We start from the raw sequence: 18,130 nt of genomic DNA, 5'->3' as shown, positions 1-18,130 counted from the left end.
GGAGAGTCACCTCAAAGGGCCTGGCAGGATTAGTGTTTATTATTCAAAGCACTGAGAAATCAAAGGGAAGGGATTATCACTAATAAAGCTGTTTGGCCTACCATGAGCAGCCACCATAACAGTAACTTCCTTGAATATGAAGGAGATAATACCTTGGGTAACAACCAAAGGATTGGCCAACAGAAAAGTTTGTTGTGCTGCAAGAATTACAGACCACTTCCCTTCTACGTGCCCTGACAGTGGAGAACAAGCTATACCTGTGCTTAACTAAGAGGCCTTCTGCATTTTCTCTCTCCTGTATCTCAGGACAGCTAATGCAGAAGTAAAAAGTCTACCCTACTTTTGTGCCAACACAAGCTTTGAGGACAGCTTTTCCCTACAAGCATCTGTGACAGGCCCAGTTTTACACAGGACAACTGTTCTGCTTTGCCCAGACAAGGATTCTCTTTCTGAAACAAGGAGTTTTCCACAGTCATGAATAATTTTAGGGTGAGGATTCTCAGCTTTGCTTTTTGCTGTAATGAACCATTCCATTGCAGTATCAAATTAAAACTTACTGAAGGAAACCAGCTCCTTACTTCCAAGGCATTTTTAAAAGAAAATCCTGTGCAGTCTCCCATATAATTTATATTGTAAAATAAAGGCAGACTGATCAGCCTGGCTTCCTTTCCACAGCATATTCTCTACTTAAAGCACAGGCTGAGCAAATGTAACAAATCTGTCTGCCAAAATGAACCCTGACCAGTTCTGGTTTTGATTAGCCTTACAGAAGACAGCCTTTATAGCTTTGAGAAATTTTCAGTTTCACACAAAAGTAGTACAGATTTGCCTCATTAAAAAAAAAAAAAAGAAAACCACATTTATATTCATCTGTTCAAGTCTTGAGTACATTCTAATAACAGGCAAGATTTGAATAACTTAATCTTTTTTATGTATAAAAATTAATAAGCCAGATAATCAAACATTGTCATCAATAAAAAAGAGAATCAAGGCCAGTTGTACAGTAGCAGTCCCTAAAAGGGACATCAAGTCATAGGCATGCATGAACTCACTTAATATTTTATTTGTGATAAAATGCAGTCTTGTGATACCAACATTTTTTATTTTACTGTTTTGGAAATATTTTTAATGGTGTATTTCTACATAAATGCATAAACATGGACATTATAGGTGAAAAAATGAAAGAACATGAATGAAAATTTTGAGTTCAGTTATCAAAAAAGTTCATTGAACTGCATTCAAGCTAATGCTTTGAATCAGGTGAAATTTACCACTTTTTCTCTACAAACCACTACATTTACCACTACAACATCACCAGCAGGACAGCTGTATAAGAATTAAACTAGTAAATGCTCATTATTTCCTTTTTGCTAAGAGAGAAAAAGGTGAAATTTAAATTTGTCATTCTTCTACCCGAAGTGTGAAAAAAATAAGGTGAGTTGCTGAACATCCTGCACTTGTTACTTTAGTGACCTAAAGAAATTCATAAACTTCTATGAAGTCCAGAAATCTATAAAAAAATACATAAAATCTGAGGTGACCACTAAAGTCACTTTTCTCCTCAGAATCAACTCACCCAGTGCAAGTGTAAAAAAAACAATTATAGTGATGGATAGTGCCAGCTGTCTGACACACCATTCCCCTATGCTCTGAGATATATATTCCAGTAGCTTTCACTTAATGCTTTTTAATACTGCACATATTTCATATTTTTAATGCTGCACATATTTAATCTCTGATTTTTAGATTCAAAGACTAAAACTATGTTTCAGATAGTCATGTTAATGGGAACCAAATATTGAAAAAGTGTTTGATATACAGAAATTTGGCATAAGAGTACATTATTCAACTTTATCATAATACACTTTGAAGATAACTGTGCTAAATAGATTTATCAATATCTATTAAAATAATTTCTAGAGCATGATTTCCTTAATGTCATACAGAGTATCTGATTGGTCAATATAAATCAATATGAATATTGCAAAATATTTTTTGTCCTCAAGGTGCAGAAGAGGGGGCATGGCCTGGAAAGTGTCTGCAGAGGAAGAAAAGTAGATAATCCAGTATTATATTCTGCACTCAAATGTTTTGAGCCCTGCTGTAGCTTCCCCACCTTATTCTGTCTGATAGTCCAAGTGCTACCTTCTGCCAGAATATACCGCTTCTGCTGACAGCTATTCAGAGTCTGTATTCTCCTACTGCAGCAACTCACCAACACAACATAATCACTTTGCCTGTTCCATATAATTCTGAAAACAGAAGTGGCTAAGGCTCCTGGAAAGAACCTTCTGTCATTTATAATAAAGAAATGCACAAAGCAAGAAAAGAAAATTAAAGGCATCTCCATATATACTTTGTAGGAGCCCCAGTGCCATGCCTGGTCATTATCCTACCCCTAATTTGCAGAACTTTATAGCTTGAAGTTATTTTAAACAGATTAAAAACCATTAATAGAAGCATCTCAAAGTTATCATTAATTCTAGCATTATAATCAAGTGATTTTGGTGTTTGGTATAAGTTTATTTTCCAAATGAATATTAGGCATATCTGTCTTATTTCCAATTTAAAGTCTAAGACTTACCATCCAAACTATAAATTCTCATCAGTGCAGTCGAAACAGTATCCTTTACCCCATAGGCTTCATATTTCACCCTTAATGGAATGCATCTATCTACATATGCATGTCTGCCAAGGTAACTTATTTTCCAGCTTAGAAAAATGTCTTTGATGAAAAAAAATACTAGTTTCAATATGGGCGTTATTTTCCATATTAACTCAGTATCTTTAAACTCATCTCTGATAGTGTCTCCATACAGACAAAGATATGTCTGTCAAATGGACACACTCAGTTTATCCTGGTTTTATATTGCAGGCTCTTCTGCATATCTTCCAAACCCCAGGGGACAATCTTTGGCAATCTTAGATAACATCCTTTAGTTGCAGGGAGTCTGGAAACAAGCCTTGGTCTCACACCGAGGACTTTTCAGCGCTGCTGGGATTTAAGAACTTCACACTGAAAAAGCATGAAGCTATCTCAGAGCTTGAATGTAATGAAATGGCTAAGGAAAAGAGCAACTGGATTTTTATTGAAGGTAAGAGATTCTGGCTCTTAAAGAAAAGAGCAAGAGGACAGTTTGGGCTCTCAGATGCTAACTGAGTGAAAAGAGTCCTCATGCTTATATGCAATGTTTTTCACATTACGACATAACCCAACACCTTTCAGGTAACATCTGATTGAGCTCATCATTAAGAACAAAAAACCAGTATTACCATTTAATGGACAGCAGCCACTGTTGAATTAATTTCCATCACTGCAAACATCATATAAACAATGCAAAGTACATTTAGAAACCAAATTAGATATTAGTGGAAGGCATATGAAAAACAGGTTTATAGATATGTACAATTTAAAGGTATAATGCTGTTAAAGACTGGCCTGAGGTCTTTAAATAAAAACTGTGAGGTGTTTCCTAAATTTCCCTATTTGATTTGCCTGCCTTTCATGGACAAGAGCAGCAACATCCTTTTCATTTTGAAAGATGCTCTCATTCCTTACAATACCTCCCTTTGATTTGAATTGAGTTTTATATTGATAAAAAAAAATATTTTTCTAAATCTGGACTGTCTTGCCTGTAAGACATAGAACTGAGCCCCAGGACTTCTTGTCATTAAAATACTCCTAGAATGAATAGGATCTTCCAATATTCAGGTCCTGGTTAAAATCAAGCTCAGGTAGGTATATTGTCTCTACCAAAAATTTTTCCCACAGTTTCAATTGCACATTTTATACAACAATAAAGTTCAAAATCAAAGCTGCTCCTCCTAAATAACAGCTATACTTTTACATCATGCATTCATTTTTTGGTAGACTTTTTTAATCTTTCAAACGGGAAAGTGTTATACAAATTTGATCTATTATAACTATAAAAGAACAGTAAAGTAGCTACAGTTTTTTATAATGTTAATTATCATATATTTATTACATTTTATGCTTTCTGAAGGATATAACTTTTCTTCATACTGCAGAGAAGGAGGGTTGGTTTATGAATATAAACAATATTTTTAACTTTATACCTTCAGTGTGTCTGAAGCTTTAAACCTAGTTTAAATTATTATTGAGCAGAATCTGCAGGAATAATAAGTCAGTGATACCCCACTGGGCAAGGCCCCATCTGCACCAGGGACCTAAGGAGGGCTGCTAAGAGGCAGAATAGCTACAGCACTGGACTGTTGAGAGAAATCCCACTGTTTAGCTACACTGTGGGATAGCTGTAATAGTTGTAATTAGCACAATGTCCTGTGGATAATGAATTTTATTCACACCTGGGGTTTGACCCTGTAAGGTTAGAAGAAAAGTGCCAGCAATCCTCTCTTCCTGCCTCCTGTCTTGACATAGAGCCTGGAACTGAATTGTGTGGCCAGAACAGCACAATTGAATGCCTCCTAGAAACTGCCTATTTCTGCAGAATTGTAACAGGAATGACTTTCAGGTATTGTCCTTCAGGAAAATATACAGAGAAGGAAAATAGTGCAAAACTATACATTGTAAGAAATATCCCCTCTGGACCACATTAATAGTCACTGCAGTAGAGTTTTTGCACTTTTCTATGCTAGCAACTGACATCTCAGAATGTATGAACTTTCAAAAATTAATTTGATTCTTTTTTTCAAAAGCATACTGTTTATAAATCAGGGAGAAAAAAAGAGAGAGAGAGAGAGAGAGAGAAAGAGATAAAAAAAGCAAATAAATGCCAGTTCTTTATATGTCAAATGTCTAAAACCCCCTCAAATTATATTTTAGCTATAACCTCTCAGCTCAGTAAATAGTCTAGTTCTACACAATTGAACAATCTTAACAGGTGAATTTCTGGCTGTACACTTACTCAATTTAAGTTGAATCCTTATTTTATGCTCTTTTAAAAGTCATGAGCCAAAATAAAAAGTGCAATTAAAGTTCCTTTTGTTCTGAAATTGCTGTAGCTAGCAACCTTCATTTGCTCTCCAGAATTTCAGCATTCCCTAGACACTATTGGAAGGGCTGCATAAAACTCAGTCTCCAGAGTGTTATCATTCCATCAAGTACTAGAATACAAAACACTAATGAATGAAGCTTTAGTCAGAGCCCTCTCATGCTAAAGTACTACAGATTCATCAGAACACAAGTTTCTTCCTTGCCTACTTCCTTTAGTACCTTTTATATTTCCTGTTTTCTTTCCCTTCATTCTTAACATGTAATTGAAATACTGGTGGGTCACACTTAAAAAAAAATCCACGAGCAACACAATTTTTCCAGATACTTAGTCAGCCTGACCACTGACTCCCAGGAAGATGTGAATTAATAGGGCTCTGCTTGTGAATTAATAATGAACTCTGCAAAGATCATCTGGCAATTTCAGTGGTTGTACCACTATCTCCATCACCAAATATGGAGGCTGGAGCAACTAGACTCCAAACTTACTACTTAAGTTCTCAAAGATACCTGGGACAAATATAGATCTAAATTTCCAGAACCAGATCCCCTGGAAAATTATCACGTTTATTTCCTAACTGGGTAAGATTGATCTGACCTAAACAAGAAAATTTCTGCCAAAAATAACAGGCCAACTATGAGCAATATCAAAAAAAATTGAAATTGTGACACTCTCACCAGGAACTCATCATGGTCATCACTGCCCTTGGCTTTCTTGATTAAGAGACAGGATTTTTCATCCCTTCTCACCTTCAGAGACACATTTCACAGAACAAGGAGCATCTATGCGATATTCCTTTACTACTTTTGTCGGAGCACCAGGCTACAAAAGACAGAAATTTAGCAGCAGCAGCAGCAGATCTCTTTTGGGAGACAATGACAACAATGTGACAGTCATACCCTCAAAGATCTTTTCATCTTATTTGAAACTGACTCCATCCTTCTTTCATTTCCAGGACAACAGCTAAAGCAATGAAGGAAAATTACTGCCTTTTCTCATCCTATCATCTTCCAAATATGTAGTTGCCTGTGCTCTTTGTGGCAATAGGAATAAAGTAATTGAAACCACTGGAAAATTTTTAGGAGAAAATGCATGCTGTTTTCCAAGACAGGTACAAATGCTGATGCTCCCTTTACAGACACATTAGCAGTATTTACCCTGAACTACAGAAATGTTATCAAATTACCAGAAATTAAGTTCTGCATTACGTAGTAAACAGCTAACCCTACAATATGTAGTTGTAATGTATTATTTCATAAGACTCTTCTACAAAGTAGCTTGTTTCTCATGTTCCCTTGGTTGCATAAGCAGTGATAAGATTCCATCTTTTGCCCTAAGCACCAGGCAGTAATGATATCATTGTCATCTACTCCTTCTGCAACTGCATTAGCCTACCTTGAGGATTCCTTCACACACTTCAGGGATAATGGGAATTCTCTTTTGGAAATAATCTTTAAGGACCATCAACACTTCCTTTTTTAAGAAAGAAAAGCCCTTTTCACCCCACTTTTTAAGGCTGCATCTTTTAAAGCTAAAGCTTTCACACACTTCTTATTCTCCAACAATAAGCTCCTGTCCATTAGCATTTTTTCAATGGAAAATCAGAAGCACATTAAATTTCAGCCTAACACTCCTTAGAAGACATTTGCCAGTATAACTCAGCATGTGCTCATCTTTATCCTAATGGAGAACAGTCAGGAAAGTTTAAGCTTTTGCTAATAATGATCTAACCTTTTATCCAAATATTTGTATGGATCTGACCGCCTAGGCACCTCATATGTATCTCTAATCTCTATAGTTCAAATAATTCTCATGCTACTGTTTACATTTTTAATTTTGTCTCATACTGCATACACACAGAAATCTCTCAAAATCCAGGCAGGCCTTCAAATCAAATTAAAGAAATTTGAGTTAAGATGATAATTGATAGTTTAGGAAAGTCAGCTGAGACTGGTAAAGGCTCCAAGGCTGGTAAAGCACATCCCACTCAGAATATGTCAGCATAATCTGACTAACTTTATATTCCTTATGCTTTATTCTCTTTTAATCTGAAAATGTAATGAAATGAGAGTATGTTCTGTGATCAACAAATTCACAGAATCATGGTGAATCATTGAGGTTGAAAAAGACCTCTAAGATATCTGAGTCCTATAAAAAGGTGAAAAAGTACAATATTTTTATGGAAAACATCTATATGAAGATATGCTGATTAATCTTATCTCTGGTTTTAAAGAGGAACAGATTAAAGTCAGATTAAATTTAATGATGAGTAATGACAAGCACAAAGAGGTATTCCTCAAATTAATAACTGGTGTGAAATTGTCCTGCCTTTGCAACATGCTCTTAAAACTCAATCTGTAAATCACATCACTGTAATCATTGTTAGGTATTAAGGTCACTTGTACCAGCAATCACTTAGCTAAATAAACAAATATGAACTTGTATTGCACACTAAACTGGTTTTAGTTGTCCCTGTGGAGTCACAGGAACTGTTTAGAGAGGCATGGAGGGGAAGAAGGGGTGGATCCATGGTGGAACATGTTATTAATTTTAACTTTATATAACTTAAATACCTAAATATTTAGGGATCAGCCAATATAATGTAATTAGCCTTAAAATTCTAAGTAGTAAAAAAATAGTACTAACTTTATTTCTGATTTAAAACTTACACATTTTAATGGCACTTAATGGTCTTGCTATTTGGAAACATTGCATTGTAACATCTTCACAAGCCATTTCCAAAATGTAAAAAAAATCCTTGTAAGTATTAATTTAAAAACTACTGGATTGCTATTCTCTTTTGTTCATAGAAAAAAAATAGAGACAAAATCCAGGGGCTACAGTACATACATTCTCTACCTTTTTAATTAAAAAAAAATTAAAAACAGTCACAAAAACATGTCTTTCTTTAGTGCTAATGTACTGACAATACACAAAATCACAGTTAGCACCAAGATGGGCACTAGAAGAATGGCTGTTAGATTCATTATTAAAGATACATTTCCCAAAGACTTAAAAAGTATTTTCCTTACAATGAGGAGTAATAAATAGGTCAGCAAATGGATACTGAAATAATTTCTGTAAACTAGCCAGAAAACCTTCCAGTGACTTCAGCAGATTTTGAATCAAGCATTCAGATCTTAGCTATTATACATTTTCTGCATCTTTTCAATGAGCAATGATGGCTTTCTGTTCTGAAAGCCAAATGTATCTTTGTCTTTTCTCTCACAAAAGATCAGAACCATATAAGCACCATCTGGACTGTTTCTATGTCTGTAGATTATGCAGATACAGACTTCAAACACAGACTGCAAAAATCCTATTGTAGCAGCAGCAACTGACTGGGATCTTCATCCAGGAGTGCTTTGAAGTCAAAGGAGCTGAATCAGGCCCTCCATATGCCTCGCACAGGAAAATGATTGAACCTATTGTGCCAGTTTATACATGCAACAATTGTTACCTTATGTCAGCTTTCTCGCATAAACACTTACCTCCAAGGCATGCACCCATGGCCAATGAGAAGATTAATGGTTTCATAGGCAAGTTAACATCTGGGTCTTTGCTCAGATTGAGAAGCACAGGAATCTGTGATTCAAGAGGAAAGGAGAGAATGATAGTCCAACCATCAGCACAACATAAGCAAAGTTCATTAAAGGAAACAATTTAAACCCCCAATAAGTTCAAAGAGTAATTGGGGGAGAGGAAATGCTTTTGTTCTTGATGTTGTTTTTCTTAATTAGTTTCTCTGCATCATATGCTTGATCTTTGCTCACTTTTCCCCACTGACTGTGCTAGTCCCATAGCTGAGGAGAAGCTATTGACATTAGGTCAAACCTGACGCAAGTACTGCCAACAAAACTGAGGCTCTCTTCAGGTTTTCAGTGCCTTCCATGGGAGCCTTCTAGGTCTACAGGGAACTGACAGTGACTATAAATCAATTCTTCTTTCATTTCATGAAAACTAAAGGACAGAGATGTATCTCCTCTTCTCGCTGGAGATGATGGTAAAAGATGCCCAGACCTTCACAGTGAAGATGGCTGTATATCTTGAGTCAGTAACCAAAAAATTACAAATCCTTTTTGTAATCAAAAATATCTGCTTTATTAGGGAAAAATTGAGAAAATTACATTTGGCAGGCTTCTGAATTCATAAACAGATCAGAGTTATTTTACTTCTTATTTCAACATTATATTTACCAGAGAATGTGGATTTAGTTTACTGGGAAATATTTGCAAATGGTCTAATGCCGGCCAGCAACTAAGTGCCATGTGGTTCCCATTCATACTCCCCCACACCTCCCCTTAGAAAGAAAGAATAATCAGGAAAAAACATTAAACCTTATGGGTTGAGATAAAAACAATTTCATGATTGTAAAAATATTATAACAATAATTAATAATTTTCATTATAGTGAATAATATTAATATTGTCATTATTTATTATATTAATGAAAATGAGCGACAGAAAAAGGAGAACAGTGGAAGATAAAAGAATTAGGTATAATACAACTGGTCACTACCTGCTGACTGCTGCCCAGCCCATCCCCAGAAGCAATTGGTGACAACTGGACAACTCCCTACTGAGTGTGTCATTCTGTTGCATGGAATAGCCCTTTGGCCAGTTTGTGTCAGCTCTCCTGGTTATGCCCCCTCACCCATCCTCCAGTTTCTTGGCACAGCATGGGGAAATGAGCAGTCCTTGACTGGGGATAAGCACTACTTAGCAAAAACCAGAACATCAGTGTGTTATCAAGATAATCCTTATAGTAAATCCAAAGCTCAGCACTGTAGCAGCTATTACTAAGACAATTAATTCCATGCCAGTCAAAACCAGAACAGGCAGTTTTATGGATTTCATTTAATTGCTTTAGCAAATAAAATAATAAAAAAAAAAAAAAGAAAAAAGAAAAATAGAAAAAACCTGAAAAGTGAGATAAGGTTGGTACGAATGCATCACAGACTTCATTAGGCAATTGATATAGAGCCCAAAACCACAGCAGGCAGGCTTTCTAGCCAGATCTAGCACCAGTTCTCAGCCAATATCATTCTCCAAATTTAAATAACTTCACCTTAGTTCAGAAAAATGGTTTGAGTTCAACATAATTTTGTGGCCACTTGGTAGAAAAAATGGTGTGATCAGTGCCAGTAGAGAGACATTTATTGGGAAGGGGAGAGGTGACAATTTCGTTCTGTTTTTAACATGTTCAGAGGTTTATGGGAAAGAAAGGGAAAGAGAAAGAATAAAGAAATGTGGAACAGTAAAATATGAAGCAGGAAGAGATTTGAGAAAATAACTGTGATATATCTTAAAATTAATGCTTTCTCAGAGTGTAGGAGTTTTGGTAGTGAAAAGAGTTATGACTTTTAATCCTCCAATTTGTCATTTTAATGTATTTCACAGTTCACCCTCAAGGGGTATGATCTCTTCTCCTTCCTGAAAAATGCTTTCACTTTGATGGCTGAGTGATGCTCAGCTTTATTGACTTTATGTGTTCTTTTGGTATGGAGCAATATATAGGCTTAATGAAGAATAACAACCCATTCCTCCCACCAGTGGTGCTACTCATCCCTCTTAAACCCTTTTATTGATTAACCTAGATAAGCTAATTTCTAAGCAATTATTCTTGAATTTTACATTGCCTGAAGATGTCTATTTCTATTTTGAGGCCTAAAGAAGGCTCAGCATGCTCAACATCTTGTCTGTTTTTTGCATAAAACAGTAAATAAAGATGTCATTTCTCATCACAAACTTTATTCCTTTCAAACCATCCCAGCTAGAACGTGACATGCAATACAAAATTAAGTTATATTTATTTAAAAACAATTTAGTTGTTAATATTTCCTATTGTTGAGATCAGTCCTAAAGCCATTGGCAGACAGCTCCTGAGTGCAGAGCAAGTAATGCCCCACAATCCACCAGTGCACCAGATATGCAGAGAGGAGACCAGAGGAGGGGCACTGGTCCTGCTCTATCAGTGAGCATCTCCTTCTGGGATGAGCAGCAGACTCACAAAGAGTGAAACAATCTCAGCTATTTCTGCTTTCCAAAGACAGCACTTGTACAAGTAATTGCACACACCCTCATTGTGCAGACAAGTAACTTAAGCAAGTTACCAGGTCCTATAGCTGTGCAGTGCAGTAGAATTCATCAGGTCAAGAGAGGCCCAAAAAAAACTCGTTAATATTCAAGGACCTCCTCCTCCAAGATCAGAAGCACATCCTGACAATGAAAAAATCAGACAAAAATGCCAGGAGGCCTACATGGAACTCCTGGACAAACTCAAACACAGAAAAAAAAATTCTTACAGAGGGTGGAAGCAAGGACAGGTATCCTGGGAGTAATAGAAAGAGATTGTACAAGCAGCCAGCAATCAGGTTAAGAAAGCTAAAGCTCTAATAGAGTTAAATCTGGTCAGGGATATCAAGAGCAACAAGAAAAGCTGCTATAGGTACCTCAGTGATAAAAAGAAGGCTAGGGAAAATGTGGAGGAAAGAAATAGGAGACCTGGTTATCTGGGACATGTGGAAACTGCTGAAGTACTCAATAGCTTTTCTTCACCAGCAAGAATCCCAGCCACATTGCTTAAGCCATAGAAGGCAAATGTAGGGACTGGGGGAATGAAAAACCACCTGCTGTAGGCAAAGATTAGGTTTGAGACCATTCTAAGGAAAGAGAAATTTCCCAAGTCCATGGGGCCCAATGAGATATATCTGCAGGTTCTGAGGGAACCAGCTGAGGAAGTGACTAAGCCACAATGCATCATATTTGGGAAGTCATGGCAGTCTAGGAAAGTTCCCACTGACTGGAAAAGGGGAAACATAACCCTAATTATTAAAAGATAAAAAGAAAGACCTGGAGAACTACAAGCCAAGCAGTCTCACCTCGGTACTTGGCAAGGTCATGTGGCAGATCCTCCTGGAAAGTATGCTAAGGCAAATGGAAAACAAGGAAGTGATTGATGACATCCAATATGGCATCACCACGTGCAAATGGTGCCTGGAAAATTTGATAGCTTTGGCCCAAATTGGAGAGGCATGGATCTGATGGACAGATCACTTGGTGGATAAGAAGTTGGCTGGATGGCCATACTTAAACACTTGTGGTCAACGGCTCAGCATCCAAGGAGACCCCATTGACAAGTGTTATTCTTCAGGGCTGATATTGGGACTGGTGTCATTTAACACTTTTGTCTTCAATATGGACTAAGTGTTCAAGACCAAGTTACCCAGGGCTTTCAGATACTTGGTCTAGCAGAAGGCGCCCCCTCCCGTGGCAGGAGGGCTGGAACTGGATGATCTTTAAGATCTTCCAACCGAAAGCATTCCATGCTCCTATGACATTGTCTGATTTGTCTATTTGTGCATGTCTATGAAACAGCAATTCATGCTGTTATTTTAGGGACTCATTGCTGCTCTACACCGTGGGACTCCACTACACACACTTCACTAAGAACTGCCTGTAGCAAAGATGTCTTCTGTGAAAACTGCAGAGAATTTGCATTAATAGAAAACAAACTATTTGTAGCTTCCCAAACTGTTGATGATTGCTCTGTCTCTGCAGATGGCTACAGTCTAGTCTTGCTCTTTTACCAAACAGTGAAATGCAGGACATCACAGATAATTCTGGAAGGGCAGAGAACAAAGAAATTCCAAAAATAAAGCTAGTATTTAGAACATGAGATACATGTGAAACATTCAGCACTGCAAGAGAAAAGCATCCAATAGTGTTAGAGACAATAAATAGTGGGCTAAAAATTATTTACTTTCTAAGAACTGTCAGGGACTAAGTCACCTTGTCAGCCAGATGATACACAGAAATTGTTGCTCTATACTGAGGAAATAGTATTTAAACTCAGCTAAAACAGGGATTTACTGTGGCTGTCTTTTTATTTCCGGTAATAAAAGAAAAATACGAAGAGATGGCTTCAGCATATACAGCTGATAAAACATGTAAATTAAACTAAAGAGCATACTGGTAATAACATCGTGTCACTTAAAATTCTAATGGCAGAAATTCATGGCTATTCAAGCATGACAATACTAGGAAAGTCCATGCCTTGAAAATTAGGAAGTCTGCCTGTCAAAGAATGTCAACGAGAGTTTAGCCTGTTGATAAAGGAAAAGAAATATCAGCGGTTTAATAGAATGTCACATAGGGCATCAATAGAGCATCAATAACTTTATTATGCAGACAAAGAAAGCTGGATATGCAACATGATAAAAAACCCTTGCCATTCAAAAATTAAAATGTGAGAAATATAATAGCCAAGCTCCTGGTTTATGAATTTTTTATGATAAAACATTATCTTGTTGTTTCTTAAGCAGTTCCTCGGTATAACTATATATACTGGATTTTCAGCTGGCAACATAGATTAGATTTTTTTTTTGCTGCTGGCAACACATCCTCTTACATACAGTCAGAGTTCACAGAGGTTCCCTCAAAGTATTTCTCAAACTCAAAGTCTGAGACCCTGAAACTGTAAAAGGACCAATTACATGAACTGAATGTTCAGGAGTCCATGGAACATGATGAGATTCATCGCAGAGTACTGAAGAAGCCAGCAGAGGTTATGGCAGAACCCTTCTTGATCAAGGTCAAGGTTCTGGGAACCTGAGAAGGTCCCTGCTGGCTGGCAGCTTGAAAATGTTACTCCAGTTTAGAGAAAGAGCATGAAGAAAGACCCAGAGAAACACAGACCTGTTAGTCTAACCTCAGATCATGTTAAAAATGTAGAAAAGATTATACTGGGTACTGTTGGAAAGCATTTAAAGAGCAATGCAATCATCAGGCACAGCCAACAGGGGCTCACAGTGGGAAAGTTTTGTTTAACTAATTTGATATCCTGTGATAAAGTCACCCTACTCATGGATGAAGGGAAGGTAGTGGATGTAGTTTTTCTGGATCCTAGGAAGGCTTTTGATACTGTTCCTCACAGCATGGACAACCTGTCCAGCTGTGGGATGAGCAGGTTCACAGTGCACTGGGTGAACACCTGGCTGAAAGGCAGAGCCCAGAGGGCTGCAGCGTGTGGGGTTACAGCTGACTGGTGACCAGGAACCAGAGATGTTCCTCAGGGTTCTAGGGCCAGTTCTGTTCAATATATTTATGTGAATATTTAACAATCTGAAAGCAGGAGTTGAATGCACCATTAGCAAGTTTACTAATGATACTGTACTGGGAGGAACTGTTGACTCTCTTGAGGGACTGCATGAAAGTCCTTGAGCATGTCCAGAGGAGGGCAACAAAGCTGGTGACAGGGCTGGAAGGTGTGTCCTGTGAGGAACAGCTGAGTTGGTCCAGTTTGGAGAGAAGAGGGCTGAGGGGGTAATTTCATTACTTTTTACAGCTTTCTGAGGAAGGGAAGTAGAGATGGGTGTGCTGAGCTCCTCTGGGATCCAGTGACAAAATATGGGGCAATGGCTCAGAGCTACATCATAGCACATTCAGACTGGACATTCTTTACTGAGAGGGTGGTCAAACACTGGAAAAATATTCCTAGAGAAGGAATCCTAGAGAGGTGCTCAGTGCCCCAAGCCTGTCAGGGTTTAAGAGTCATTTGGACAATACCCTTATTAACAGGCTTTAAATTTGGTTCGGTCCTGATTTGCTCAGGCTGTTGCATTGGTTGGTTGCTGTGGGTCTCTTCCAAGTGAAATAGTTTATTCTATAATTTTACCATACTTTTATGCAACATTTCTTTTACTTGGTGACAAGAAATGATTGATTGTCCTATCACTTGCAGATAGCTATCACAGTTACAAGGCATACTTATGCAAAGAAATGCAGTAAACACACTCTCACACAGAGATATATTTAATTAGAGAGCTGGATTTTCACTTTTCAATTTGGAGTGAAAAGTCCTGGGATTACAGTTCATTGGGCAATTCTCAACTCTCCCCCCCCATCTTGTTTTTGGCCAGTTAATTGTCTTTGCATGCAGGAAAAATTATTTGAAATAAGCAATTAGAAGACATTTCAAAAACTGTTTTGTCTTCATGCAGTTCCAATGCTGTTTTAATTTATAAAAACACAGAATTTTGGCAAGACAGAAACAATAAAAGTACTCAACCTATGATGAGCTAAGTGCACTCAGAAACTCATTCAATTGTTTCTTTAGGCAATTATCTTTGTACAGCATCCCGTGTAGCAAAAAATACATGCTGTGTTCTGCCCTCTTCACAGAGTTTTCCATTTAGCATCTTGCATACATGAATTCCATATGGTACTGACATTTTTGATTGTGGGTTACACCAGATTTACCCTTGTCTAGAGCAGAGAAGAATTTGACCAACAAAAGTGTTGCACTGAAAAGGTATTTTCAGGGCAAGGCACTTCAAATAATACACTGATCTGATTTTTGTAATTTCAGAATATTTTAGTAAGAGAGAAATTTTCTCCATGTTGCTGCAGGCTCCTGAAAATCATCAATATGTTCACTCTGTTTAAACACATGAATATTTTTCACTCTAAATTATATCCATCTTAAAACAACCAAAAATATTTATGTTTTGCTCTTAAGACTGCAGATAATGTGTTGTGCTTAAGGATAAAGAAGAATTCTAATTTGCCTACCTAGATACATAGAATCTCTTGAAAATTGCTAGAATTTCTTCCAGGAAATCATTTTCCTTGTTGGTTTTCATTACTTCAAGTCATAAAATAGTTTATTTCCTAGAATTCTGTGTAATGCTGGCTCAGATGTATTCTAATTCCATTTTCAAAACATCAGCTACAGTTTCCACTTTTCACATCCTCTTAAGGTAAGTTAACTGATTGTTAAGTTGCCTACAAATTTTAATGTTGTCAAATCTGAAACTTTACATGAAACTGTCAAATTTAACCAAACACAGATAAAGTGAAACTTTCAGTCTCAAGATCCATTAATTAGGCATCAATATTTTTCCTTTTTTTTTCTATACACAGAGCAAGTCATTATGAATCAGATTATCTCACTAATACAAAAACAGAGACTGAAAAGAAATTTTGGACAACCACACATCAACTTGATTTTTTAAAGGAAACACAACATCACAGTTACAGAGCTATTTGCAGGTTTTTCTGTTTTGATTCCCTTCAGCTATACACCTAAGTCAAGACCCAGGCTCTAAAGGAATTGTGTATTTCTTCCATTTCTCAGGTTGTTCCTGGGTCAAAACACTACACTCAGCAGAAAATTGAAAGAGTTCACATCTACAGTGCCTCCAGCCCACAGGAGCAGCCACCTCACATAGAAGACTGTCCCCCTTCAATCCATTTTTTAATTACTACTCTGGTTGTTCAGCCCATCTCTTCTCCCTGTTCCAAGTCTGGACAACATGGACAGCATATTGTTTTAGGGGATGAGTGGAAGACCTTCTCCAACAGTTCAAAGTATTAGGGACATCTCATGTATGAACTGATGCCTGCCTTGAAGCTTCCCATCCCTGAAGGAACAACATAGTGCAGCTTTCCCAATGCCCTTGCCATCACAGCAGTTTTTTCTACAGTGATCTGGGGGCTCACAATCAAAAGAACTGGCAAGACTGTCTCATTCCTGAAACACTGGACAAAAATCATGGTATGTTTGTGTTTCTAAGGCAGAAATGACTCTATTAGCATCCTTGTCTGTGAGCTGCCACTCAGGCCTTTCATCATCTCTGTATGATATTTAAGGAATTCACATACAAGTCAAACAAGCTATTATCCATGAGACTGGATTCTCTTCACTCCTTCTGGTCAGTGGCAAAGCAAATGTAGGCAGAGGTCTGTGATGTCATCCTCCAAACAATTTAGTCAGTCATAGTACACAGCTAATCTCTGAAACTGCCCAGATTTCTTTTGTATCTGAAGAAACTTGATGAAGTCCACATCCCAAGCCAGTACCCAGTGCATCAAAGCCATAACTAATGAAAAATGCAAGAGAGATTGACCCATTGTCATGACATTGGTTCACCACTGAAGGAGACTTATGGACACCTGAAGGGATTCACTATATCTGTCTTTCATTATGATGAGTGCAGGCTCATTTGTGGAGCTGGAACCTTTTCCCAGGAAAAGACAGGATCATTCATGGCTATGTCATAGCAGATGCCCCATACTCCTATATCACTAGGGAATGCCAAACCAAACTCATATATAGAAATTCCTGGTTAGTGAAAAGTCATTCTACAAAAGAGTTGGGTTCAATATATTTTATACTCTTCATCAAAAGTTCCTAACTTTGGTGCATACACTGAAAAATAGCCTTCCAAAACTGAATATTGCTTGTTTTAAGAGTACATAGTACCAAAGAATCAAAAAAAAATTTAAATGGAAGTTCAAAGATCTTGGGACTTAGTTACTTTGGAACATTCTGTAAGTATTTTCTGATGCAGAATGACAAAGGCTAAAGTGCAAGCCTATTCTCAGTAGAAGAAGAATCAACTTTAGTTTGCCAAGTAGCACATTAACATCTTAACACCTCAGCTCTTGACTGCTTTTACACAGGTGAGAATATGCATGCATTTTTCTTCTTGTCTCTTCTCTCTGCCTATTAATTAAAATATTGTAGCAGTCTCTTATGTTCATCCCAGAAAAAAATTAGAAAAATACAAATTTTATATAGCTTAAAATGTTGAAAATGGTTACCTTCCTGTCAGTCTGTGTTTGCCAGCCTCAAAGATACAAAAGAAATGTCCTCAGGCATCCCAAAATATTCTTGCACTTTAGTCCCATTTCCCAAAACATATTCATGTCATGGTGCTGTTTGGTACTACTCCAAGCCAATTTTTATAGACTAGCTGGGTATGAGACAAAAATCTTCTAAGTGAAGATTTCTGCATTATTGCTTAGTAGTCCTCAAGCATTTGCTGGGAGGTGACTCATCCCAAAACAATCTTTCCTTTCACGCCTATTGCTTGCAGTCTGTTGTGGTTAAATCAATATAATTTCACAGGAAACACCACGGTAATCAAAGCAAAATACCATACTAATAAATATTTACAGAGTGGTTACAAATCTGCCCAATTTGTCATATGCCCTACAAGAAGTGTCTTAAACCTTGGCACAGGTTGAAAGTGGACATGACCATCTAATAATGGATGAAAAAATGTGAAGAAAAGATATGCTGAGAAGGAGCTGTAACAATGAAATATTAGGATGATATAATGAATGAATTATCACACTTTAAACAGAGAACTT

The 18,130-nt window shown here is 37.2% G+C and overlaps 1 protein-coding gene across 5 annotated transcripts in view; it reads right to left on the bottom strand.

Annotated features, from left to right (window-relative positions):
• The window catches only part of OCA2 (OCA2 melanosomal transmembrane protein), a 183,982-nt gene that overhangs the window by 41,487 nt on the left and 124,365 nt on the right, over window positions 1–18,130 (bottom strand). For all 5 annotated transcript variants that reach the window (XM_050979330.1, XM_050979327.1, XM_009085383.4 and 2 more), the window contains one exon: window positions 8,465–8,558. In XM_050979330.1, coding sequence (XP_050835287.1) covers window positions 8,465–8,558 — 94 coding nt within the window. The remainder of the gene's footprint in view (window positions 1–8,464; window positions 8,559–18,130) is intronic.

The sequence above is a fragment of the Serinus canaria genome, chromosome 1, assembly GCF_022539315.1.
Source record: "Serinus canaria isolate serCan28SL12 chromosome 1, serCan2020, whole genome shotgun sequence".
Classification (NCBI taxonomy): Eukaryota; Metazoa; Chordata; class Aves; order Passeriformes; family Fringillidae; genus Serinus; species Serinus canaria.
This window is presented reverse-complemented; position numbering and strand designations above follow the sequence as displayed.